Source organism: Megachile rotundata, chromosome 13 (genome assembly GCF_050947335.1).
Source record: "Megachile rotundata isolate GNS110a chromosome 13, iyMegRotu1, whole genome shotgun sequence".
Taxonomy (NCBI): domain Eukaryota; kingdom Metazoa; phylum Arthropoda; class Insecta; order Hymenoptera; family Megachilidae; genus Megachile; species Megachile rotundata.
The window spans coordinates 12,289,824-12,316,263 of NC_134995.1; the positions used below are offsets into that span (position 1 = coordinate 12,289,824).

General features: G+C 42.4%; 2 protein-coding genes across 2 annotated transcripts; both read left to right on the forward strand.

Moving 5' to 3' along the window:
- Positions 1–3,692: 3,692 nt before the first annotated feature.
- On the forward strand, positions 3,693–6,188 carry LOC105663148 (uncharacterized). Its single transcript, XM_012290428.2, has 3 exons — positions 3,693–4,229; positions 4,299–4,406; positions 5,678–6,188. Exons 1-3 carry the CDS (start codon positions 3,794–3,796, stop codon positions 5,938–5,940), a joined length of 807 nt encoding a protein of 268 aa, XP_012145818.1. The 5' UTR covers positions 3,693–3,793; the 3' UTR covers positions 5,941–6,188.
- A 9,478-nt stretch (positions 6,189–15,666) lies between these two features.
- Osi6 (DUF1676 domain-containing protein Osi6) lies at positions 15,667–17,593 on the forward strand. The gene is made up of 3 exons (XM_003705457.3): positions 15,667–16,133; positions 16,207–16,309; positions 16,947–17,593. The coding sequence occupies exons 1-3, from the start codon at positions 15,807–15,809 to the stop codon at positions 17,294–17,296; spliced, it is 780 nt and encodes a 259-aa protein (XP_003705505.1). The 5' UTR covers positions 15,667–15,806; the 3' UTR covers positions 17,297–17,593.
- Positions 17,594–26,440: the final 8,847 nt, after the last annotated feature.

Here is a 26,440-nt window from a genome sequence, read left to right on the forward strand (position 1 = left end):
AATTCAAAGCGTGATAATTCCACGCGTGGTAATTCGACGCGTGGTAATTCGATACGTGGTTGTTCGACGCGTGGTAATTCGACGCGTGGTAGTTCGACGCGTAGTAATTCGATACGTGGTAGTTCGGTGCATGGTAATTCGACGCGTGGTAATTCGGCGCGTGGTAATTTGCCGCGTAACTAATTCGGCGCGTGGTAATTTGACGCGTGGTAATTTGGCGCGTGGTAATTCAAAGCGTGATAATTCCACGCGTGGTAATTCGACGCGTGGTAATTCGATACGTGGTAGTTCGGTGCGTGGTAATTCGACGCGTGGTAATTCGGCGCGTGGTAATTTGACGCGTAACTAATTCGGCGCGTGGTAATTTGACGCGTGGTAATTTGGCGCGTGGTAATTCAAAGCGTGATAATTCCACGCGTGGTAATTCGACGCGTGGTAATTCGACGCGTGGTTATTCGACGCGTGATAATTCAATACGTGGTAGTTCGACGCGTGGTAATTCGATACGTGGTAGTTCGGTGCGTGGTAATTCGACGCGTGGTAATTCGATACGTGGTAATTCGACGCGTGGTAGTTCGACGCGTGGTAATTCAATACGTGGTAGTTCGACGCGTGGTAATTCGATACGTGTTAGTTCGACGCCCACATTAATTACTGTATTCTTAAGTTAATTAACTAGGAACCCTAGCTACTCTAGAATGAGACTCTAGGTACTTTCTACGGACCCTAGGATTTCAAAGATTCTAATTCCGCTACTAAGTGAATTACTGCATTATTAAGTTAATTAGCTACTAACCTAATTGTTAGGAATATTAAATGTTGGACATTTATTTACTTCATGTATTGCATCCCTCTAGGTTCCTAAGGTCCCTAGACCCATAGAAGGTTTCTGAGAATCCCAAAATTTTATGGATTCCAATACTTCAATGTATTGCCATTTTGACATAGAAAACCTGTTGTTATGACGGTCATATTAATTCTGTGGTCCCTAGGATCAGTTCCTTGGATTCCACTTATGCTAGTCAGGTTAGGTTGAATATGTAACCTTGAACGCTGTACCTTGTTACACTGAGTACTGTCCTAATTTCCATTATTAAATTTTACTACTCAACCCTTCTACACTAACCTGTCACAAACCTATATATAACATATGCCTGTACAAAAAACCTTATAACTTAACCTTATAGCTTATAATATTTCATTGTTAAAGTGTGTCAAGAATCTACATCTAAATCCGTGATCCAAATGATGTTCGAGAAACGGAATAACTGATGAAAGCGTCACAGATGTCGCCCCATGTTTCTAACGATGGCGGCAAAGACGAAGGGAAAACAAGTTAGCGTATCCTTCATTCAAATAAGCTGTCCCCATTTCCCAGTCGCTTTCTCCGCCTCGAAGGATCAGAAAGGAGATGACGTTTCGATAAGGGACACCCAGGAGAAAGAAGGTGTCTCGAAGATCAACTTTCGGTTTCGGGTACAACCGGGAGAAAGAGGCTGTCATCGTTGACCCCGTTTTCGATTCTCGTAAATTGGACAAAAATCGACACGTGTACGAAAAAAAAAAAGAAGAAACGAAGTCGACTAATCGAGAACAGTTTGGAAAATTCGAAGAAATTTCACGATGGCCTGGTTTCGTTTCCGTTTTCAAACGTATTCGGAGAAATTGGTCGCGAGAGGAGAAAGTATCGGATATTGATCGAATCCTCTTATTATTAAGACGAGGACATCTTAACGGTGTCGACGAGTCTGTGAATGATCGAACGGGTCGACACACATTCGAGAGGAGAAAACCTCTCTCCGTACGATGGATTCTAACGTTCTCCTTGCGGTTACGGAAGTGTTTAGAGAAACCTCGGATCAATTAGAGATCTAGGTTCTGCGATTGCCAACTTTTTTGCTTACTGGCATGCTATCTTAATTTATGGAATTGGATATGTATTTCTTGAGACGAAGATGTGGGTGTAATAAGAAAACATATGTGGATAACATTCAAGGATGGAGTTATAGAAGGTTAGATTAGGTTAGACTAGTCTAGGAATTTAGACTTTCCTCAGATTTTATTTAGGTTCGTTTTAGGCTTCTTCCATAGGCACTTAGGTCCCCTACGTCCTCTATCCCATAGCTAAGTCTCTAGGTTCCAGACTATCTTAGGCTAAACTAGGTTAGGGTAGATTAGGTCTACGAACTTAGACTTTCCTTAGATTTTATTTAGGTTCCTCTTAGGCTTCTTCCATAGGCTCCACTTAGGTTCCCTAAGTCCTCTATCCCATAGCTAAGTCTCTAGGTCCCAGAAGACTACCTTAGGCTAAACTAGGTTAGGGTAGATTAGGTCTACGAACCACTTAGACTATCCCCAGATTTTATTTAGGTTCTCTTCAGGCTTCTTCCATAAGCTCCTAGGTCCCCTATTCATATGTACCCTAAGTCCTCTACCCCAAAATGTCCTAAGTCCTCTATGTCCCAGAAGGTTATGGCTACCTTAGGTCTACGAACCACTTAGACTTTCCTCAGATTTTATTTAGGTTCTCTTCAGGCTACTTGCATAGGCTCCTAGGTCCCCTAAGTCCCCTATCCATAGGTACCCTAAGTCCTCTAACTCCATGGGCTCCCTATGTTCTCTAGGTCCACAGCTTCTCACAGATACTTTCCTAGACTCTATCCAGACCTTACACCCTAGATCTCTTTCTAAAATTTTCATAGACCCCTTAGTTTCCCTAGAAATCACCTATGCCCTCCATAGGTAGCTCAGTCATCTGCCCAAATTTTCATCAGGTTACATTCTGAGACCTTTCTATGCTTCCTTCAAACTCTCTAGTCCTCCAGATCTCTCCCTAAACTCTGCCTATGTAAACATTTCATTAAATATGTGTAACCTAACAGTGGAACCTCAATGAACCTGACAAAGGCTGCCCAAAATCTAAGGCAATATCTTATCTAAGGCGATAAAAGGAGTAATTTGAGGGATCGAGGAGGGTCTGCGTGGCGTGGTGTCGTGGCGAGGAACGAGCGTACAGTTTCGAACCGGGCCTAGTTATACCTACCAGGCAATGTTACGTATATGCATCGTACACGAAGGGAAGTGGAACAGAAGAGAAAGGTATGCGGCGAGATGAACTAGTTTCGGAGCGATGTCGATCGGGCCAGACCGATCAACCTTCCTCCCACTGTTGAATCCAAAGGGTTCCAGTTCGATTATCTTTCCAGACAGCAATCGTATAGGACGGCAGGAAAAGAGACTTCATGGTGGCTAATATGTGGCGCGCCGCTCTCGCGTGGCTCCACGCGGATCCGTTAATTGCGATATCGGAAGATGAGCGATTCGAAATCGGCCACCTTCTCTTCTGCTCCACTAAAGTGACGGAAAGAGAGAAAGGATGCGAATCGTATCAAGCGCACTGATATCCAGTGATCTAGAACAAAGACCGGTCGCAAATCCTGCACGAGATGAAGGGAGATAGGCGTTGGCTGATCCTCGTCCGCTCGCTTCGACCTCGCAGCCAACCGCGGCGTAACGCTCTAAAACACCTCGGAAACAAGAATTAAAAAAAATCCACGAGAGGATCGCCCGACCGAACGAAAAATTGCCGGCTAATGCACACGCGAAGAGAACGGTCCGGTCTGACGTCGATGCTCTCGTTGCTTTTTTCGTAGTACAATCGCCGACCAGCTCGTACAACTATATAAACGTGATTTGAAGCCTGCTTAGATGCACCACTCGGACCTCCACCGTAGGTTCCGCAGGATCTATCGCTTCGTATTCTCGTGTCGCGTCTACAATTCGGTGACTTACCATGGATTGGTTCGAGAACATAGGGCACGGGGAACGGGGACGTCTGCTGCTGTGTCTGCTGGTCGTCTGCGCGTTGTCGCGGGTCTCCTCCGTCGATACCAACGATACCAAGGATGTTTGGAACGGATTCTCCTCGGGGTGCGCGGACGCGAAGAACCTGTCCGTGTCCTGTTACGGTGTACGAATCGTCAGGAAGATCGTGCAACAGCTGCTCGAGAAGTCCAGCCAGGAACCCAATATCGAGATCTTCGATGGAGTCAGTCTGGTCGAGGTACCCAATTCTGGACCAACCAGGAAGGGAAGACTCATGAAGGGATTCGGAAACATGGGCTCGCTGGTGCAGTTCCTGGAGGGAAGGGAGCTCAGAATAAAACTCCCCAGCTTCTTACCGCAGAATATTGAGTCCGCACTGCAGGAGAGCCTTCCGGCTGATCAAGGTTGATTTCGCGCGGGATGTTTGAGGGTTGTTCAAGTGGAGTTCACGTTGATGACCTTCTGTTTTTCAGGTAGAGGCGGCGGAGGCGGAGGAGGATTCGGAGGTGGTGGTGGTGGTGGTGGGGGCGGAGGAAAGAAGGGCGGTGGAAATGGCATGATGATTTTGGCGCTGATGATGGGTAAGATATTTGCATATCATTTTTTAATTTCTTCACAACTCCGATGTACTTTAAAATTAGGGTTCAAAAACATGTTTTGATGAGTCTTTTGAAATGTTTATTTTTCTGTTTTTGAAATTTGTTCTAAGCTTGATATCTCTATTCTTTGTATCACTCAGTAGAAATTATTTTCTATGAAATTTTTGTCAGCATCAAATGTCTAAAAGTTAAGGTAGCATTCTTGTTAGCAGCAAAGTTTGATACAATTTCGAAATTCGTCACCGTTTACTATAACTGATTGGGTATTTTATACTGAGAATTATAATTAATTGTTCATACAGTGTTCTTCTTTGAGTTTCAAGCTTTAAATTGATGTATCATGAGTGCAGTTTTATAGAACTTTTATGTCACGAAATCCTTTATGTTCGAATTTAATCCAAAAGAGGGTCGTTTGGTATAATTGATCATCTCACATCAATATTAAAAAAATATCTACTTGTTCCTTCTGTCGAAGTGCAAGCTTTAAGTCGATATAGAGTATGTACAATTTTGCAGAAATTTTCTGTCATGATATCCTTTATGTTCGAACTTAATCTTTAAGTAGGTCGTTAGCTATAATTCATCATCTCACATCAATATTAAAAAAATATCTACTTCTTCCTTCTGTCGAAGTGCAAGCTTTAAGTCGATATAGAGTATGTACAATTTTGCAGAATTTTTCTGTCATGAAATCCTTCATGTTCGAACTTAATCCCAAAGTAGGTCGTTAGCGATAATTCATCATCTCACATCAATATTAAAAAAATATCTACTTCTTCCTTCTGTCGAAGTGCAAGCTTTAAGTCGATATAGAGTATGTACAATTTTGTAGAATTTTTCTGTCATGATATCCTTTATGTTCGAACTTAATCTTTAAGTAGGTCGTTAGCTATAATTCATCATCTCACATCAATATTAAAAAAATATCTACTTCTTCCTTCTGTCGAAGTGCAAGCTTTAAGTCGATATAGAGTATGTACAATTTTGTAGAATTTTTCTGTCATGATATCCTTTATGTTCGAACTTAATCTTTAAGTAGGTCGTTAGCTATAATTCATCATCTCACATCAATATTAAAAAAATATCTACTTCTTCCTTCTGTCGAAGTGCAAGCTTTAAGTCGATATAGAGTATGTACAATTTTGCAGAATATTTCTGTCAAATCTTGATATCAACGTCCCCAAATCTGTCATTTAACAATGTCATAATAAAGAATTCTAGACACGAAAATTAATGGCAAACGATTGTTGCAGGAAAAATGATGGCAGCACTGGGTTTCGGAGCGCTGGGTCTGCTAGCTATGAAGGCGTTGATGGTATCCGCGTTGGCGTTGATGCTGTCGTTGATCGTGGCCGTGAAGAAGCTGGCGAGCGGCCATGACAGCGGCGGAGGCCATCACGTGGTGTACGCGCAGGACGTGGGTCATCACCACTACCGCAAGAAGCGATCTCTCGGGGAGGAGGATCTCCCGTACAGAGGATACGCGCACCTGTTCGGCGATTCACGAGTGTTCTGATGCGATCGATCCTCATCGACGGTCATGCGCGGGCATCGACAGTGACGACATTGACGCACAAGTGACGAAAGTGACGCAAAAATTACTCGCGCGCGAGAACGACGAGACGGACGATAGACGGGACTGACGCTGAGGAAACCAAAGTACACGTACAACCATGTTATTTATTACATCTACCATACTCACCTCTCTTTTGTACCATTTATTTATTGTTGCGCAATCGAATAAAAGCATATCAGCGATCGAAAGAGTCGAAGTCATTTATCGGATGGACCCGGATGGTAGGAAAAGTGTGTCGCAGCGTGCGTTGCATATTTAGGTGTTCGCGATTTCCCCGTATCTTTTCCTAATCGAACGGATTAACAAGCATAAAGACGAGAAACCGCTCTTGCCTCGGTGATCCGGATGTCGGCGATGGTGGGACGGTTGTGGGTAAGCGTGTCTCGCAAGTAGCACGATGAATTGTGTAACAAATCGTGCTAAGTGAAACGTCGGGAACCGTGCATCCAGTGGAGTGATATTCACGATTCTGTATCGTGCAATTTAACGATTAAGGACAATTAGCAGATTAGATCTTCCAGAAAAATTATTCGATGGTAATTGAATTAACGACCCATGCTTTTAGTTTTTTCAATGGGACAGGGTCTATGCACTTCCCCACCTGTCGCTCTTTTCCCCCACCCGATTTTGCCTCGAACTAGGCCCGCTCTCTTCATCGATCTGGAGGGAGGAAAATCGACGGGGGCCGAGACCCACTGGCACACATTCCGGACGCTTCCTTTTTTGCCTTTGAAATATCATAAAACGGGGAGAGGCTTGAAATCGGCTCAGAGCGCGTCGCGACTTCTGCGCACGCGCATCGAATCCACTGCGCACGGATGAACTTACGATTCGACAAGTGCATGATTCTTTACAGCATTTTTATCTCGACAAACATGTCGATCAATTTACTCAATTAATGTGAGACTTTAAACAAGAAATTGTGTACAAATTTTGCTTATATAATTGAACACTTTTTGGCGCTAATTTCAAATGATTTGTCCTAAGTTTCAACAAGTGCATGATTTTTTATAGTCTTCTTACCACAACGAATATGTCGATTAATTTACTGAATTAATACGAGACTTCAAACAAGAAATTGTGCACAAATTTTGCTTGTATGGTTGAACGCTTTTTGGCGCCAATTTTAAATGATTTATTCTAAATTTCAATTTATTAAATTGACTTTATAGAAAAATTGTACGAAATGTGAAAACTTGACAACTTTTTCATTTCTGAATTGACATATTTGTTACAATTTATGATTCTTAACGATTTTTTTTATTATAGACTTTTTAAATTGGAAAAGCTGAAAGCTTTCGGTTCGATATAATCGACACAATGACACTTTCACTTTCTTTCTCCGTAACAGAGGACTAAATTTGCGTGTTCACGTCGTGTTGATCATAACAATAAATTGCAACGAAACGGATATCCTTTAAATAGAGTTCTTTGACCCAGTTTTCTCGTATCCTCTTTAACTTGTTAATTCTCCGATCAGGAGAAAGTCATTTCCCTACATGTGTCACAAATAAACAAATCTCACATGTGTTCTTAAAGTATAATTAAATTCTATAAAGTCATGTAAATTAAATGACTCAAAGTCAGATCAAAATTGTGAAAAAATAAAATATGTATATAAATGTCAGTATCCCTAAAAAAAAATTAAAAAAGTATGTGTTAAATGCAATTGAACTCCAAATTATAATTAATCTCTCCTACAAAATGACTCACTAATAACATGAAAGTCATGATTTGAAAAAATTAAATGTACATATATATGTCAGTACCTCTCAAAAAAGTTAATAGATTCGTAAATAAATGCGGCAGAAAATCATAATAATTTATCTCCTCCGCGAAATGACTCACTAACAGGATGAAACACGAAGAAAGCAGTCCAACAAGATCATTAGCACGAAATTCACTCGGTCGATTCAAAATGACCTACTTAAAAGAAAGTAACTCAAAAGCAAAACCGCTTTGTATAGACACCTACGGCTTTCGTTTTCTTTTCTTAACACTTGACAGTGGCTGTCATCGATTGGTTTATCAAAACCGATGCTCTGCTTTCGTTTTCTTCCGCCTCGGAGACAACGAGCGCGATTAAACTTTTATAGCGCCGTAAAGTCGACCGCGACTCTGACGTCACCGAGGAAAAACGAAAGTTAGAACGATTTCGTGAATGGACCGGCGAAATCTGCACTTCTGCTTCCGGTTTCATTGAGAAAGCTTTCGGTTCAGTTTCTTAATTTTCAAGTTTCACGAAAATTGGTTGCGATGGTCGCAGAAGAGGTAATTCGATACGTGGTAATTCGACGCGTGGTAATTCGACGCGTGGTAATTCGACGCGTGGTAATTCGATACGTGGTAGTTCGGCGCATAGTAATTCGATACGTGGTAGTTCGGCGCGTGGTAATTCGACGCGTGGTAATTCGACGCGTGGTAATTCGATACGTGGTAATTCGACGCGTGGTAATTCGATACGTGGTAGTTCGGCGCGTGGTAATTCGACGCGTGGTAATTCGATGCGTGGTAGTTCGGCGCGTGGTAATTCGATGCGTGGTAATTCGACGCGTGGTAGTTCGGCGCGTGGTAATTCGATGCGTGGTAATTCGATGCGTGGTAGTTCGGCGCGTGGTAATTCGATGCGTGGTAATTCGACGCGTGGTAGTTCGGCGCGTGGTAATTCGATATGTGGTAGTTCGGCGCGTGGTAATTCGACGCGTGGTAATTCGATGCGTGGTAATTCGACGCGTGGTAATTCGACGCGTAGTAATTCGATACGTGGTAATTCGACGCGTAGTAATTCGACGCATGGTAATTCGATATGTGGTAATTCGACGCGTGGTAGTTCGACGCGTGGAAGGCTGTTTATGCATCTGAGCGCTTTGGAGATTCAAATTTCCCGCGCAGAAGGTTTTATAGGTTAGTTCAAGGTACCGCCATTTTCAGTTACACCAATTTCTTCCTTTCATTTTATTAAACCCAACAAGGTTCAAGAATCTTAATAATAATGTTAACAATTAAATTCAATTCCAATACAAATTTCTAATAAATTGAAAATGAAAGAAATCTTAATTTTTATATAAATTGAAAAGCATCACAAGGATTCGTAAGGAGATTTTCAAAGTTAGAAATCGAGTACAAAAGGATGTTAGTAGAGCAAGTATCGAGTGTCAAGGTGTAGCCACTTTCAGTTTTACCGGTAATTCTGGGTTGTGGAGGCTGCACGCGATAGATCGCCTCTATTTAACATGCAACCGCGGATGAAGCATGCGGTTCGTGCGTGGAAGAACGGTGTCAACGCGAAATGTATTGCAGAGCGTTTCATGAATGACTGATGTGACCCAAAAACTTTTTTCTTCCTCGAACTTCGTGCTATTCGATCGAGATGAGTTATGCTACTCTAACTCTGGCTACCAAAATGGCGGCCCGTGACATGACAAAACATTGTACTTCATGTTTTAAGTTTTCTTTAGATACTGTTTAATTTGTTACACTCATTGTTTTTATATATTACATCCACAAGATATATATCTATAAAATTAGTATATAATTTTTAACGTACGTAATAATTATTTTTAAAGTGACCAGTCATTTTATCGACTGCCATTATAAATTATTGTTATGTATTATTATATGAAATTATTAATGACTACTTTTGTCATAATAATGTAAAATATTTATTTTAAAGTGTGCGAAATTTTAGAAATGCACAAATGAACGAGATAACCTTACTCTACGACGCGCAGGCGCAACAAAATGGCGCCAAAAGCCCTATCCCTATATTGATCTGACGTTTTCATTTTTGGCAACTTTCGGACAATTTTTGTGAATTCCTTTCACGAAATGCACGATGTTTCGCGAAACGAAATCCCGAAAAACGAGGCCCAGGTGTCGGCGAACGACGCTACAGGGGACATTAACATTTTTCTTTTTCTCTTTACGCTTAGCATACGACCGGTTGAGTTTCACTTAGGACGGAGAAACGTCCGATGACACTGGTCCGCTAATAGCGGACTATCTTAACCCAGAATAGGCTGACACGCGTACACGCAAGATTTCTTGCGAATTCCCTGTGATTTGCTCGTGAGTCTAACGATGGCCGAGAAATCGTTAGTAAGTCGGTCAATCCTGGCTATGTTTGCGAAACAGGCGAAATAAATGAGAAGGTACAAGTTAGGTATATGCTAATTAATACTAGGGACATGCTAATATAAGGTATACCTTTGAGATCGATTTTATTGACGAACCATGTTTATTCATACGTTAATTCGGTACGTGGTAGTTCGGCGCGTGGTAATTCGATACGTGGTAGTTCGGCGCGTGGTAATTCGATACGTGGTAGTTCCGCGCGTGGTAATTCGATGCGTGGTGGTTCGGCGCGTGGTAATTCGATGCGTGGTAATTCGACGCGTGGTAATCCGATACGTGGTAGTTCGGCGCGTGGTAATTCGACGCGTGGTAGTTCGGCGCGTGGTAATTCGATGCGTGGTAATTCGATGCGTGGTAGTTCGGCGCGTGGTAATTCGATACGTGGTAGTTCGGCGCGTGGTAATTCGATGCGTGGTAATTCGACGCGTGGTAATTCGACGCGTGGTAGTTCGGCGCGTGGTAGTTCGATACGTGGTAATTCGACGCGTGGTAATTCGACGCGTGGTAGTTCGGCGCGTGGTAGTTCGGCGCGTGGTAATTCGATGCGTGGTAGTTCGGCGCGTGGTAATTCGATGCGTGGTAATTCGACGCGTGGTAATTCGACGCGTGGTAGTTCGGCGCGTGGTAGTTCGATACGTGGTAATTCGACGCGTGGTAATTCGACGCGTGGTAGTTCGGCGCGTGGTAGTTCGGCGCGTGGTAATTCGATGCGTGGTAGTTCGGCGCGTGGTAATTCGATGCGTGGTAATTCGACGCGTGGTAATTCGACGCGTGGTAGTTCGGCGCGTGGTAGTTCGATACGTGGTAATTCGACGCGTGGTAATTCGACGCGTGGTAGTTCGGCGCGTGGTAGTTCGGCGCGTGGTAATTCGATGCGTGGTAGTTCGGCGCGTGGTAATTCGATGCGTGGTAATTCGACGCGTGGTAATTCGACGCGTGGTAGTTCGGCGCGTGGTAGTTCGATACGTGGTAATTCGACGCGTGGTAATTCGACGCGTGGTAGTTCGGCGCGTGGTAGTTCGGCGCGTGGTAATTCGATGCGTGGTAGTTCGGCGCGTGGTAATTCGATGCGTGGTAATTCGACGCGTGGTAATTCGACGCGTGGTAGTTCGACGCGTGATAATTCGATACGTGGTAGTTCGGCGCGTGATAATTTGACGCGTGGTAATTCGATACGTGGTAGTTCGGCGCGTAGTAATTCGATACGTGGTAGTTCGACGCGTGGTAATTCGATACGTGGTAATTCGTCGCGTGGTAGTTCGACGCGTGGTAATTCGACGCGTGGTAGTTCGGCGCGTAGTAATTCGATACGTGGTAGTTCGGCGCGTGGTAATTCGATACGTGGTAGTTCGGCGCGTGGTAATTCGACGCGTGGTTTGACACAAATTTTATAGATTATGTCCATTCTTCATTCTCTCCTTCGTTCCATCAACTTCACTTTGTTTATGGCTCATTTTATATCACCGATCCGTGAAAGAACCGAATCGGGTCAAAGAAGACCACGTTTCTTCAAACACGGAAGAAATGTACCTCGATCACGAAAATCGTCAATTTGTCCCGGGAATTTCAAACATTTCCATTTCGCTCGTAAATCATTGGCCGAGTCACGGACTCCGATATCGGTCTTCGACATAGAAAGCTTCAGTTCAACGTTTTGATCATCTAACGTCAGTCAACAACCCGCTGCGCCAGGAATTTCTTACAGAAAAGATAGCTTCCGCTTGACCCGAAAAATCGGATTTGAAATTTAAATTTCCGCTGGTAATAACCGTGGAATGTAACGGGCTTATGATCATAATCGTTACTGTGCTAAAAACTTCGTATTAATGGATCGGGTCAAATTCGATCGTCGGATCTAAGATTAGAAATAAACAAAAAGAAACTTCTTTGAAATAAAAAGAAAAATGGAGAAGTGAGTTCACGGTGAAAGTTTACATAATATATTTAACGATCGATATCTCCCAGTTTCGCGATTCTCTAACGGGCAGCCTGGTTTCAGTGTTTCGATGGTTGTTTCTAAGCATCGGTGATTTTACCGTGTCTGGGGCGTGTCCGTGGCTTCTGCCGTTCCTTTCTGTTGCACGCGGCGAAGGAGAAACCGTGGTTTTACTTTTTAACGGCTTCGCCACGAAGGATCGGCTCGAAAGGATCCCGGAGATGGCGGTCGGTAGATGACCGAGAAAGGATGAATGAACAGTGACGTAAGATCGCGCGAATTTCCTTTTCATCCGGTCCCTTCAAGCGCGGCGAAAGCTTGATTAGCACGATTGCCGCCGGTTCTCACGAACTTTTCCCCGACCAGATTATGTCAACTCGGTTAACCGAGACTCCCTGCAAACTATTTCTTACCCCTTTCTACACTTTCGTTCTATAAGTTTTTCCGATACTGTTACTGATGCAGTTAGTTACTGATAACTTGAGGGAATAAATGGTGCTATACAGAGGGGACATATGAGGGAATATAGCTAGTATTATTTAGAAGCAAACCTCATGTAAAGAGGAAATCTCACTAGTTGTGAGTCACCCTGTACTGTCATGAACAGTACTATTACATACTTCTGTAGTGTTACATGGTGTACTACTACACATGCCGTACTTATATACAGTCAGTACAAGTACTACATCCTCAAATTTGTAGATCTCTACCTAGACTACCTAAGCTACCTAACCTACCTAGACACCTTAGTGCATGAGTCATTCCTAGCGTAACCCAGCATATGTAGACCACCCATGAATTAACCCATGTCACCTATGAATTAATACATGGTACCACAATGCCTTGTAGCACAACAGGTGGTATTTCAACGCCTGACAAAGCACCTAAACAACCAAATAAATCTAGTTCAAAGAAACTAGAAACGTCCAAACGCAACGAAATCGGTCGATTTCCCAGATTCGGAGGACGTCCCCGGAATTTCGATGATCACCTACGTCAAGTATTTCGCAACTCGAAATTCCACGGACGCTTTGTAATCGCTTCAGGTCGGAAGTAACGAAAACGACAAGAGGCGTGTGCGTTATCGTGCCGGCCGTGAGAGCCGCGCTGGGGTCAAAGTAGAAAGTGGTGTCCGCGTGTTCGATGAAGGTCGGATCCGGGATGTTTGAACCTGATCTATACCAGTTTTCTTTCATTCATGACATCCGTCGGAGAGAGTAGCTTCCTAAAAATTAAAATCCTAAAGATTCGCTCGAATGAACTCTACCGTTGTTTCCTACATTTCTCGGCTCTTATCTCGAACGTTTAGTGCTGTTAGCCGCCTAATGATTTACCGCTCTACGCTTCAGCGATCGCTAATTGGATCTTCGTTAATTACCGACTTCATAAACTTTCTTGGAGAAAGAGCTTTTCGAATTATGTTCAGGTGTTTACAAAACAAACTTATGCAGGAGGAAAGTTACATGCGCTGGAATAAGTCAGCCATGAATTAGGTTAGGTCAGAAGCGACTTGTCTTATCTAAGCTACCTTTGGACGCTGTCTATACGACTTTGTAATTATATCTATTTTACTAGTTCTTTTATGTAATACAATTTTCGTTGTTACATCTTGAAAGTGGTCATTGAAGTTCCATGTGGATACATCTTGTGCCACACGTGTGGTAAACGTGTGAAACTCGTATACCAAGTGTCACGTTCGGTGTCAGTTTATTTCTTTCGCATCTACTAATAGAAAATGTTAAAATGTTAAATTAAGGGTTGGACTATCACGCGTCGAACTACCACGCGTCGAATTATCACGTATCGAATTACCACGCGCCAAACTAACACGTATCGAATTACTACGCGCCGAACTACCACGTATCGAATTACCACGCGTCGAACTACCACGCGTCTAATTATCACGTATCGAATTACCACGCGTCGAATTACCACGCGTCGAATTACCACGCGCCGAAATACCACGTATCAAATTACCACGCGTCGAATTGCCACGCGTCGAATTACCACGCGTCGAATTACTACGCGTCGAATTACCACGCGCCGAAATACCACGTATCGAATTACTACGCGCCGAATTACCACGTATCGAATTACCACGCTTCGAATTTATCACGCGCCAAATTTACCACGCGTCGAATCCACCAAGCGTCGAATCCACCACGCGTCGAATTCACCACGCGTCAAATCCACCACGCGTCGAATCCACCACGCGCCGAAATACCACGTATCGAATTACTACGCGCCGAATTACCACGCTTCGAATTTATCACGCGCCAAATTTACCACGCGTCGAATCCACCAAGCGTCGAATCCACCACGCGTCGAATTCACCACGCGTCGAATTCACCACGCGTCGAATCCACCACGCGCCGAAATACCACGTATCGAATTACTACGCATCGAATTACCACGCTTCGAATTTATCACGCGCCGAATTTACCACGCGTCGAATCCACCACGCGTCGAATTCACCACGCGTCAAATCCACCACGCGTCGAATCCACCACGCGCCGAAATACCACGTATCGAATTACTACGCGCCGAATTACCACGCTTCGAATTTATCACGCGCCAAATTTACCACGCGTCGAATCCACCAAGCGTCGAATCCACCACGCGTCGAATTCACCACGCGTCGAATTCACCACGCGTCAAATCCACCACGCGTCGAATCCACCACGCGCCGAAATACCACGTATCGAATTACTACGCGCCGAATTACCACGCTTCGAATTTATCACGCGCCGAATTTACCACGCGTCGAATCCACCAAGCGTCGAATCCACCACGCGTCGAATTCACCACGCGTCGAATCCACCACGCGCCGAAATACCACGTATCGAATTACTACGCGCCGAATTACCACGCTTCGAATTTATCACGCGCCGAATTTACCACGCGTCGAATCCACCAAGCGTCGAATCCACCACGCGTCGAATTACCACGTATCGAATTACTACACGCCGAACTACCACGCGTCGAACTATTACATTATTAAGTATATTCATGACAGTACAGGGTGACTCACAACTAGTGTCCATGAAAGGGTTTGTATCTGTCATGACTCCGACTTTCCTCTTTACATGAGGTTTGCTTCAACTTTCCTTGTTAGTCTAACATTACAACAATAACACCTGCCGAAGCATTGCAGCAATAATTAGTCTGTCTGACGCACCTGCTGAAAGAATCATATTTCAAGGGGTCATGAAAGTCTAAATTCGAACAATTCATTGTCTCCTGTTTGAGATTCTATCCAGAACACCTGTTGCTCCAATTCAGGTCATCTTCTTTTGAGGTCCCTAAACCCTTTAGATCTAAACGCTGTATATGTTAGGTTGAATATTGCGTTCCCAGTGTGGAGAAATAGAAAAGGAAGAAGGTTATGTCGGCCAGCGTCGTCCGAGCGTCGTGGGTCGCAGGTCGAGGGGCCCGATGGGCGTCGATGAGCACCTGAGAGAACCTATCCGCTTCCGTCGCTTTCGTCAACGACGTCGTGACGACACACACGCTCGTGCACGGCAAATAGAAAGAAAAAAAATCAAAAGGCGGCAAGAGGTGGGGCAGTGACGCGGGCCGGCGTAGAGGAGGGGCCCGCCAAATATAAGCTTAAGAGATCGTACGATGGACCACACGAAATTTCACTACGGACGGGACTGGTTTCGGAAAACGCCGGTCATCCACTATCTCCAGCATCGTTCGAACGTCTTTTTTTCACACCGGTTCACACGGTATCATGAAGTTGCTCGCGGTCGTGTTCCTGGCGGCGGTCGTCGCCGTCAACGGTCAAACGCTAGAGGATTGCCTGCAAAGCGACAGCATATCCTGCGTGCAGAAGAGCCTGTACAGGAAGGCGAAGGAGTTCTTCGACAAGGACAACCTGGAACTGTTCAGTGGTGTTAGTCTGGTGAAGGACAGTCAGGGACGAAGCTCCAGAACTGGCAAGGATTTGGTTTACGATCAGGAGATCAATGCTGCGAATAACGTTGCTGACAGACAGAGCGCTCTGGAGAATTTCGTGAGCGACGAAGCCGGTGAATTCCTTAGTGGACGTAGTCTCAGGGTAATTGAACTTCTTGGAGATTGATCAGGCTCGTTATTTGTGTTATTTATTATTCATTATTTGTGTACGATAGATCAATCTGGCTCCCACTTTCGAGAGGATCGGACAGTCGGCGAGAGCCATCAGCGATTCTGCGCCGGAAGAGGTGCGCCAGGCAGTCAATGAAGTCGTTGAAGGTAAAGTTTGCTAATTAACGGTACAAGTATCTGGCAAGAACATACGAACCTAATTATCAAAACTCTTGTAACTTGAAAATAGCGTAACCATACAGGACGGTATAAATATCTGATAATTGGAGAAACGCTTTGAAATTAATTCTGAGAACGTCATTGCAATGCTTTAGAAATTTCATCCACACAGGCGTAACGCATCTTACATTCTGCTGTGAAAACAGACGTATGTAGTACGGCGCGTGATTACAATTATCGAAAATATTTTATTTTACATTTTTTAGTTATTAAATTATTTGAGCATTTGTTGCTAATTGCAGATGTCACATTTGACTGTCATGGTATCTATCATTATATAATATTTTAAAGATGGGAGGATTTCAATTTTTCTGTTGGGGAATAGTCAGATATTCAAGATTCAATTGTGAACGCAATAATATTTTAGGTTAGGAAGCGCCCTCTGTTTCGCCGCTCTACTCAATTAAATTTAATCACACAATGTTCAAACCATTTTCAAATTTTAATTCCACACTAAAAATTCATGTTTCCAGTAAATATTCATCTTTCCACATTCCACCCCCAAAAATTGACCTTCCCCTATCTTCCTCCGAATCATAACATTCAGAACAATCTTTAATTGCAGGTCGAGGAAAGAAAAAGATCCTAAAATCGATCCTGCCTCTCCTAATCGCCGCGAAAGTGAAGATCGGAGCCCTGGCTACCCTCGCGTACTTCGCGATCGGCCTCCTAGCGAAGAAAGCGATCATCGCCTCCCTGATTTCTCTGGCGATTTCCGCGTTCATCGGGCTGAAAGCTTTGTGGTCGAAGCACAATTACCACGAGGTGACTCCGTACAACGGTGGATGGAACGGAGCTCCAGCTAGCGGGGGTTGGTCCGGGCCTGTCGGTGGCGGTGGTTGGTCCTCCGGCTCCTCGTGGGACGACGGTCACGGCTACGCGCAGAGTCAAGCGTACTCCGGCTACCATCATTAACCCCCTTAGTTATTCTTCATCTTCATTCTCTCGTCTTCCTCTCACCGATGTATTTATTGTTTATTTATCCTGTGTTTAATAGTAAGCGGACCGACCGGTCCCCGTGTAAATATATAATTAATCGTTACGCGTGTGGAAACGCAGAGGCTAGCCTCGAGTCGGCTACAATTACACCAGATTATTTACCACGAAGCTGAACATCTAGTCCAGTACGATTTAGATGAACTCTGTTCCGAAGTGCTCTTACCTGAATCATTTTTATTTTGTATCAACGAAATACAATTTTTAGAAAAATAACGAGATCGTTTTCTTGCCCGAAATCCTGTACACGAAAAGAGAAATCACGCCGACTTTCCAACCTTCCGAGAACCACCGAAACGGCCGGTTTTTTTTTTTCTCCTCGCCGGCGAAATTTCAACGGCCTCGAAAGCCGAGCTCGGCGCGAAATCGAGCCGGGACGAGATGGAAATGCCAGATGGCTGGTGGACTACTCGAGGGGAAAGTGCACCGGCAAGGTGCACATCCGGTCGCGCGAGACGCTCTTCCTGAAGACGCGGAGGTCGCGTTCGTCATTCTTAATCGGGTCGAGGGGACGGACATTCTAGTAAATCTTTCGACCGGTGTCCTTAAGTCCCAGATTGCGGGAAAATGAGCGACGCGAAAGGAGGTTGACGCGGAATTGCAGTTTCTTCCGGAGCGACTCGCTTCGGGGCCGATAGTAAAAATTCTTTTTGTGAGGATAATAGTTCGTTTCTGGGACGGTGGGTCGAGGCGTGAATGCGAAATAGATGGGACTGTTCGGATGGAAATGTACTGGTCTTTCGGAGATCTGGGGATTTATGAGGAAATTGGGAATTTCAGTGTGGATGATTTGGGGATTCAAGGTTGGGATTGTGAGATTTGGGGATTTGCGGATTTGGGCATTTGGGGATTTGGGAATTTGGGGATTTGGGGATTTGGGGATTTGGGGATTTGGGGATTTGGGGATTTGGGGATTTGGGGATTTGGGGATTTGGGGATTTGGGGATTTGGGGATTTGGGGATTTGGGGATTTGGGGATTTGGGGGTTTGGGGGTTTGGGGATTTATGGATTTATGGATTTGGGAATTTAGGGATTTGGGGATTTGGGGATTTGGGAATTTGGGGATTTGGAGATTTAGGAATTTGGAGAATTAAGGGATTTATGGACTTGGGAATTTAGGGATTCGGGAATTTGGGGATTTGTGGATTTGGGGATTTAGGGATTTATGGATTTGGAAATTTAGGGATTCGGGGATTTGGGGATTTGGGGATTTAGGGATTTGGGGATTTGGGGATTTAGGAATTTGGAGAATTAAGGGATTTATGGATTTGAGAAATTAGGGATTTGGGGATTTAGGAATTTTGAGAATTAAGGATTTAAGGAATTAGGGATTGGAAAATTTAGGGATTTGGGAATTTAAGGTTGGAATGTTGAAATTTAGGGATTTAGGGATTTAGGGATTTGGTGATTCAAGGTTGGGATTTGGAAACTTAGGAATTTGGGGAATGTAGGGATTTGGAGATTTGAGTATTGGAAAGTGAGAATTGAGGAATTTAGGAATTTCGATATTTGAGTACTTGAAGGCTTGAAATTTAAAATTAAAAATTTTTTAATGTATGTATTTGCACATTTTACTATCCATAAATAAAGAATTCAATAATACAGAAATCAAGAGAATTTGTCAAACTTAATAATCTTATTATTTCATTATTTATTTTATTTTTTGCAAGGTTAAAAATTTAGAGATCTAAAATTGAAGAATCAATAATTAAAAAAGTTAAGAACTTGTCCCTTACAAATTTTCAAACATGATTATTTTAACAATGATACCTTAAAAACCTTTAACAGTTAAAAGACATAAAAATAAAATAATAATTTGTACTACTTTAAAAAATTTGAAAATCGACCACATTCCACGTGATAATTACAAGAACTAAGAATCACATAGATAATCTGAAAATGTTATGTTATAGAACGAAGGTGAAACGAATCAGTACAGCAAGAAGTCGGTGTCACGGCTCGTTAGGTCTGTCGGTACCGCGACAGGATCGCGTCCAAGGAAAAAAAAGATGCGGTATTATTTTGAAAGGAAGAGGAGACTTTCGTTAGTGGCGAAGTAACGCGGGGAGGGATGCGGTACATTAATCGTGACTGGATATTCAGACAACTTGTCTTCTCTCTGCTCTTTTATTTCACTTGATCTTTTTTGTACTATACAATATAGACATGTGGTCCATAAAACATTGAAATATTTCTATTCACAATGTCCGAATAAGAAAACCATAGGTAAGAGAAAGTTTACCTTTGTTACTTTCATATTTTTAATCGGATGTGTGAGAGGAAATTTTCTTTTGAGTTTTTGTTAATGATTTTTATTGTATAGATGTATTAATGTGGGTGTTAAGAGATTTACAAGATATTAATGAGAGCTGTAATATTACTTGATGATAATTGATTTAATATATTAACAGCAAAATAACAAATAAGGCAAAACAAATGAGACAAAATAATATTAAGAGAAATAAATATTAAGATTATTTATTGTTGTTATTTAATAGGGATGTTGGAATTTGAGTATACATGTACGTACTTAGAGATGCAATAAAATAAATAAATGAGCATAATCAATTATTATTATCAATAATAATAAAAAATAATATGATAATGAAATGAAGATGTAATAGAAATACAGTCACATAAATATGCAAATATCTAGGGATATACAGGGTGTCTCACAACTAGTGTAGGTCCTTGCAATGGGAGGTAGCTGATAAGATTCTGAATAAAATTTCCCTTTGCAAAAATGGGATGTGAAGCTTCGTTTTTGAATTATTAAGGAAAAACGCGGATCAATCAGAGCGCGAGGATCACGCATGCGCAGACGCGAGGATCACGCATGCGCAGACGCGGGAGCGCAGCTTCGAGCCTAGAGGCGGGGCGCGCGTAGTCCTCGCGCTCTGATTGGTCCGCGTTTTTCCTTAATAACTCAAAAACGGAGCTTCAAACCCAATTTTTGCAAAGGGAAATATTATTCAGAATCACGTCCTCCTGAGATCTACACCAGCTATAAGACACCCTGTAGAAACTTGATCATCCAGTGAGGATCTGTATCTAACTTCTGACAAATCTAAATTGCAGTGAACCTAATTTGCAATTTTGATGAATTATACTATGAAAGTTTCGACAAACCTAACAATGCAAATCTAAATATCGAAAAGTCCATAAATCCACTTGCAAATGAACCTAACCCAACTTCCTGAATCGAACCGAAATCGCAATAAATATTAAAGCAACGCAACCGCGTTCGCCGGCTCCATTTCAAGTAATCCGAAGAGTTCGAAACCAAACATTTTCGTGCGTTGACATTTACACGGGCCGTCGACCTCGTAAATCCCGTGCAACGTCTACGGGAACTCGGACAGAAAAATCGGAACGCATCGGTCCGTTAAACGGTCGTGCAACGTAAAACATCTAGCAAAAGAATATAACCGAGAAAGAAAATGTCATGAAAATTGGCGCTGCGCCCCGCGAGCCCGATGAATAGAGACTTTCTTTCGGTATTCACAAAAGCGGAATTTCACCATGGACTCTATCTCATTATTAGAGAGTCGTAAAAGCACGACTCGTATCTGAATCTCGGTACGGTTCTCACGTCACGATTAGTAGCCGGCGGTTTCTCATGCGTCACTGGGTTACTACATTCCCTTGTTTCCTAGCGTCTTATCGATACCGGGGAGCAAGCCCTTATAGAGTAATCGATTCTTTTGATTTTAAATTGGTCCTCTGTCTCTCTCTAGGTTTCCTTGTCTCTTATCTTTGCCCTTACGAGGGCTGTATACCAATCGCGAACCTGGTCAAATCTGGTAAAAGCGACACGGATTCTTTCGAACGAGTCTGGAAATTGGAAAGTTTTGCGAAACGACGCTCGATTTTCTGTGCGTCGAAACGGGGTTAACCGCTGGGACGCGTGTTTCGGTCTATTGCTTCGGTACTTTGCACACAGGGTCGATATTACACTTTGCATTGTATACATAAATTTCCGGGGCAATTCGGTGGAATTTATGGTACTTTCTTATACTCCAAAGAAACACTGTTTCACTCAATTTATAGGTTATCTTAAATATTAACAATTATTATGTTGTGAAACCTACAAATTTTATGGGTTTTGAAGATTTATCTTCACAATGTAGTGCACATTTATAGAGCACATCACAATTTATAAATCTTTATAACCTTGTACATTATTTATATAGAAAGCAAGTTCCTAACCTAACTGCGTCTCAGAAAATTGGCGGGAAAATACTATAACCAAAAACGTTTACGTAACTTTAACTATTTTGACTGTCTTGTAAATAGAATTTTGATTTCATTATAAAATGAAGAGGAATTCATTTGTACTTTTAATGGTAGCTTCACATGTCCACATATTAACATTTTGTGTATGAGCACCTGGCAGCTTTATTTGTATACCTGATGCTTTACTTGCACACCTAACAGCTTCATGCGTCCCTCCATCAGCAACTTCATTTTGTGTATGAGCACCTGACAGCTTTATTTGTATATCTGTTGCTTTACTTGCACACCTAACAGTTTCATGTGTTCGTCCATCAGCAAGTTCGTTTTGTGTATGAGCACCTGACAGCTTTATTTGTATACCTGTTGCTTTACTTGCACACCTAACAGCTTCATGTGTCCCTCTATCAGCAAGTTCATTTTGTGTATGAGCACCTGACAGCTTTATTTGTATACTGATGCTTTACTTGCACACCTAACAGCTTCATGTGTCCCTCCATCAGCAAGTTCGTTTTGTGTATGAGCACCTGATAGCTTTATTTGTATACCTACTAGTTATGTTTATGCACCTAACAGCTTCACTTGTGTACCTACTAGATGTGGTTATGCACCTAACAGCTTTGGACCTAATAATATTATTTGAACATACACCTAACAGCTTCATTTACCAGTCATGATTATGTAACAGCATTACACCTAATACTTCTACACCTAGTAACATTATTCGAACATCTAACAGCATTATCTGAATATCCATCTTTACTCTTGTAAATACTATCTGGCTTATTTACTTGCACCTCTAACAGCTGCATTAATAGCAAAAGCTATACTAAGCAACATTTTTCAATACATCCTTGCAATAGTATTAAAGTATGTATCAATAGTATCCTGAAAAGAAAATCAAACTAAAATCCGGAAGTCAAGGATCGCGTGCATCAACGTAATTCCACGACACGCAATGCGTACCATGGTTTCGAAACAATGGCGGACCGTTACTCTTTCCCGCGGTTTCGTTCGCGTTAGTGTCTCAGATTCGTCTATCCGATTTAGCCTCCGTGAACCTCTTCCTTGTGCACGTGTACTTTCGATGACCGAGCATCTCGACTTTCAGCGACTTTCTTGATCGACCCGAAAGTGTGCTGCTACCTTGGCTATATTCGCGTTACCTCTTCACCTTTGGGTCCTCTCTTCTATATCTTACTCCATAGTGTAATCATGTCTTGTACTCTATTAAGATCATTTGATACTAGATTTTAATATTTGAAATTTGGGAGGTTATTGTGGTATGAAACAGTCACATAACTTATTTGAGCTACATATATGAGCTATTTGAAAGAAATGTGGCATCATGAATGGTTTGTCAAATGTGGTCCATTTTGATGAATTAAACAGTGTTTAGCTACGTAATCTGTTTGAGTAATACGAGCTTTTTGAAATTTACCATGATGCAGTTCTTTGTCACATATGGTCCATATGAAGAAATTAAACATTGGTGTTGAACAACATAACCTGTGTGACCTACTTGAAATGCACCATATTGTACTTCTTTGTCAAATATCGTCCATACTGAGAGATACATTGGTGCTAAGTAACATAACCTATTTGACCAACATGACCTATGTGAAATATATCATGACGCTCTTTGTCACATATGGTCCATATGAAGAAATTAAACACTGGTGTTTAACAGCATAACCTATATGATCTACTTGAAATGCACCATAATGTACTTCTTTGTCAAATATCGTCCATACTGAGGAATACATTGGTGCTAAGCAACATAACCTATTTGACCAACATGAGCTATGTGAAATATATCATGATGCTCTCTGTCACATATGGTCCATATGAAGAAATTAAACATTGGTGTTTAACAACATAACCTGTGTGACCTATTTGAAATGTACCATAATGTACTTCTTTGTCAAATATCGTCCATACTGAGGAATTCATTGGTGCTAAGCAACATAACCTATTTGACCAACATGAGCTATGTGAAATATATCATGATGCTCTCTGTCACATATGGTCCATATGAAGAAATTAAACATTGGTGTTTAACAACATAACCTGTGTGACCTACTTGAAATGTACCATAATGTACTTCTTTGTCAAATATCGTCCATACTGAGAGATACATTGGTGCTAAGCAACATAACCTATTTGACCAACATGAGCTATGTGAAATATATCATGATGCTCTCTGTCACATATGGTCCATACTGAGAAACTAAACATTGGTGCTAAGCAACATAACCTATATGACCAACCTTACAACTATATCTTGAAGGTTCTTGTTACACTAGAATCCTCATTGCTCACATATTATTTATAAAAGAAAAAATTCCTCGATCCCTACCTCAAGTCCACAAGTACAAAAATAACCTCCACAACTTTAACCTATCATCAATCTCAACTCTCATATTTCCCTTAGAAGACAATAAAAACCTCCATCTAAGAGACCAGAAAAAATTGTTAATAATTGTGTCGAGTAACATACGTTCGCTTTTCACGCGCACGCGTGTGTCGGCACGTAAACGTTCGAATCTCCGAGCGGCGTCAGGTGGATGATTTAGCCCGGGGCGACGTTCGCTCTCGAGGACCCGATCTTGATCCCCGAAACCGGCCCCGGAGAACGTCTCGTCAGAAGTTCGAGAGGCGCAACAGAGAGGACCGAATTGAGAAAGAACCGATCGAGATGAGGACAGGTGGAGGTGCGAGGTGAGACGAAACAGCCGAAATGAACGCCCGGCACTCGACCCAGTTGTAAATGGGTGAGCGACCCCGTTCCCCTGATAATATCTCGCGTCCATCATCTGCCGATGGTTTCCGATGCGCACAATCTGCGATCTATGATCGTACGCAAAACGTTTCGCGCTTCTGGAAAGTGTCCTAACGTTTGATTAGGCAGATGGCTGCCAGATGGCTAATTGACTTTTTAATAAATTAGATATGCGGACACCGACAGCTTTGGTATTCGAAACATCCTCTTTTTGATTTTAGAGAATTTTATGTGGAGGCTTGACTCGTCGTGTGATTAGTAATAACCTTATTGTTCTTTCTCAATTTCGTGTTATTTGGTGAAAGTACAGGCAGTTTCAAATTTGTCCGAATATGCGTGGGAACCGACAAGTACAGAGGCTGCTAGCCTAACTGTTATTATAAACTTTGAGTATGAGAAGATTACTACACATGATATACCACAATATTTCCCAGATATAAAGTTCAGTCTAATTCCACCTCAGTCAGCAATGTCCACAAGTAGCTATTTGAAATCGTAAATAAAGCGCCTAGTTCCAAGTGTGTCGTAAGGAATTCCATGGCATTAAAGTCAGATAACTGTAAGCAGCGGACAAAGATGGGCAGCAATAAACAGTTGTGCGACTTTAGATAGTTGGCTGCAATACGATTCTAATATTAAAGTATTTCCTATTATGTTAATCAGACACTGTAAATCTCTAAACCTAACCTAAACATAAAGAATTCCTCGAAGAATTTAACGACGTTAAATCGGTGAATAACTGTAAGGACCGGTCTAGCAGAGCTTGAACAGCAAATCCTACGACTTCTAATTGGGTTAACCCTTCGTGACCTTGTAACTCCGTCGACCGCGAAGACCTGTCAGATTCGCGAAAGGGATCCACCTTGCATTCGAAACACTTTCATGGTAATAATAGACGAAGTGACACGTGAAGTCATGCGAGAAATCACAAGGGAGCTGTACCCACGACCTCCGAGTAGATTTCCCTCGATCGAAGAGGGGTCTACCTCTACCATCGAACCTTAACGGACCGAAGTAGGTCTGCTGCCGCACGAGGAAACGAGGACCAGGTGAACGCGATGGCCAGGAAGAAAATGCAAGTGCGTTTTCTAGCCTTGGATTCAAATTTGTCTTCTGAGACAGGTTTATGCTTAGATACATTCATAGATAGGTATCAGAGAATTTACACATTTGGATTGTAGTAGGTAGTAAGTTTCAAGATTAGTCTGAAGTTACAGGTCTGGAAATCACATGTGGGTTCAAAGTTATAGGTCTGAAGGTCACATGTGGGTTTGCAGATTAGTTACAGGTCTGAAGATCAAATGTGGGCTTGAAGATTGGTTGCAATGCTGATGATCAAATGTGTGTTTGAAGATCAGTTGTAGGTCTGAAGATCATATGTGGGTTTGAACATTAGTTAGGCATCAGAAGCTTCATCATCAATTTTGGGGTTCGAGGTCAAATGCAAGTTCTAGGTAGCAACTTATAGTTATGATGCTCTGTTAGTTCAAATGTCGATACATCATATGTTACCTATGTTTATAAGTAAATAAAGAAGAGAACAGTTAGCAACCCTACGAAACATATGGAGATTCACATATTGTCCACATGTGGATGCGATAGCAAATTAAGCTTATTCTCCAAAATCCTAGACAACTAGTAAACCCATAACAATAACCTACAGAACAAGTACCAATGTTTAACCATCAAACAAAAATTTCTAATGTACGATGAATCTAAGTGTCACTCGCACTTATGACTAGCGAGATTGCACGCCTGAAGGCACAGTCGGCAAACAAATTTCTCCAGTGTCTATAGACAAAAACGAGGGTTAAATCTACGCACTAAAACACAAGTTACAAGATTCGTCAACCCCTTTATCAATTTATTTTTTGCTAAAGGAGATTCGAGAAAGGAGGGAGTAAGGCCCGTAGAGAGGCCCCGAGGATTCGATCGAAGAGAGGGGTGGAGAGAGAGGAGTCGAAGAGGGGATGAGAGCTCGAGCGAACTCTCGGTGGCCCACGAGGTCTCCCCTCGTGCGATACTTCGGTATAAAAGCAAAGCAACC

Coding starts and splice junctions, on each gene's coding strand:
- LOC105663148 (XM_012290428.2), top strand. CDS start 3,794: ATGGATTGGTTCGAGAACATAGGGCACGGGGAACGGGGACGTCTGCTG. Junction 4,230..4,298: donor GAGCCTTCCGGCTGATCAAG/GTTGATTTCGCG, acceptor TCTGTTTTTCAG/GTAGAGGCGGCGGAGGCGGA. Junction 4,407..5,677: donor GATTTTGGCGCTGATGATGG/GTAAGATATTTG, acceptor CGATTGTTGCAG/GAAAAATGATGGCAGCACTG.
- Osi6 (XM_003705457.3), top strand. CDS start 15,807: ATGAAGTTGCTCGCGGTCGTGTTCCTGGCGGCGGTCGTCGCCGTCAAC. Junction 16,134..16,206: donor TTAGTGGACGTAGTCTCAGG/GTAATTGAACTT, acceptor TGTGTACGATAG/ATCAATCTGGCTCCCACTTT. Junction 16,310..16,946: donor AGTCAATGAAGTCGTTGAAG/GTAAAGTTTGCT, acceptor CTTTAATTGCAG/GTCGAGGAAAGAAAAAGATC.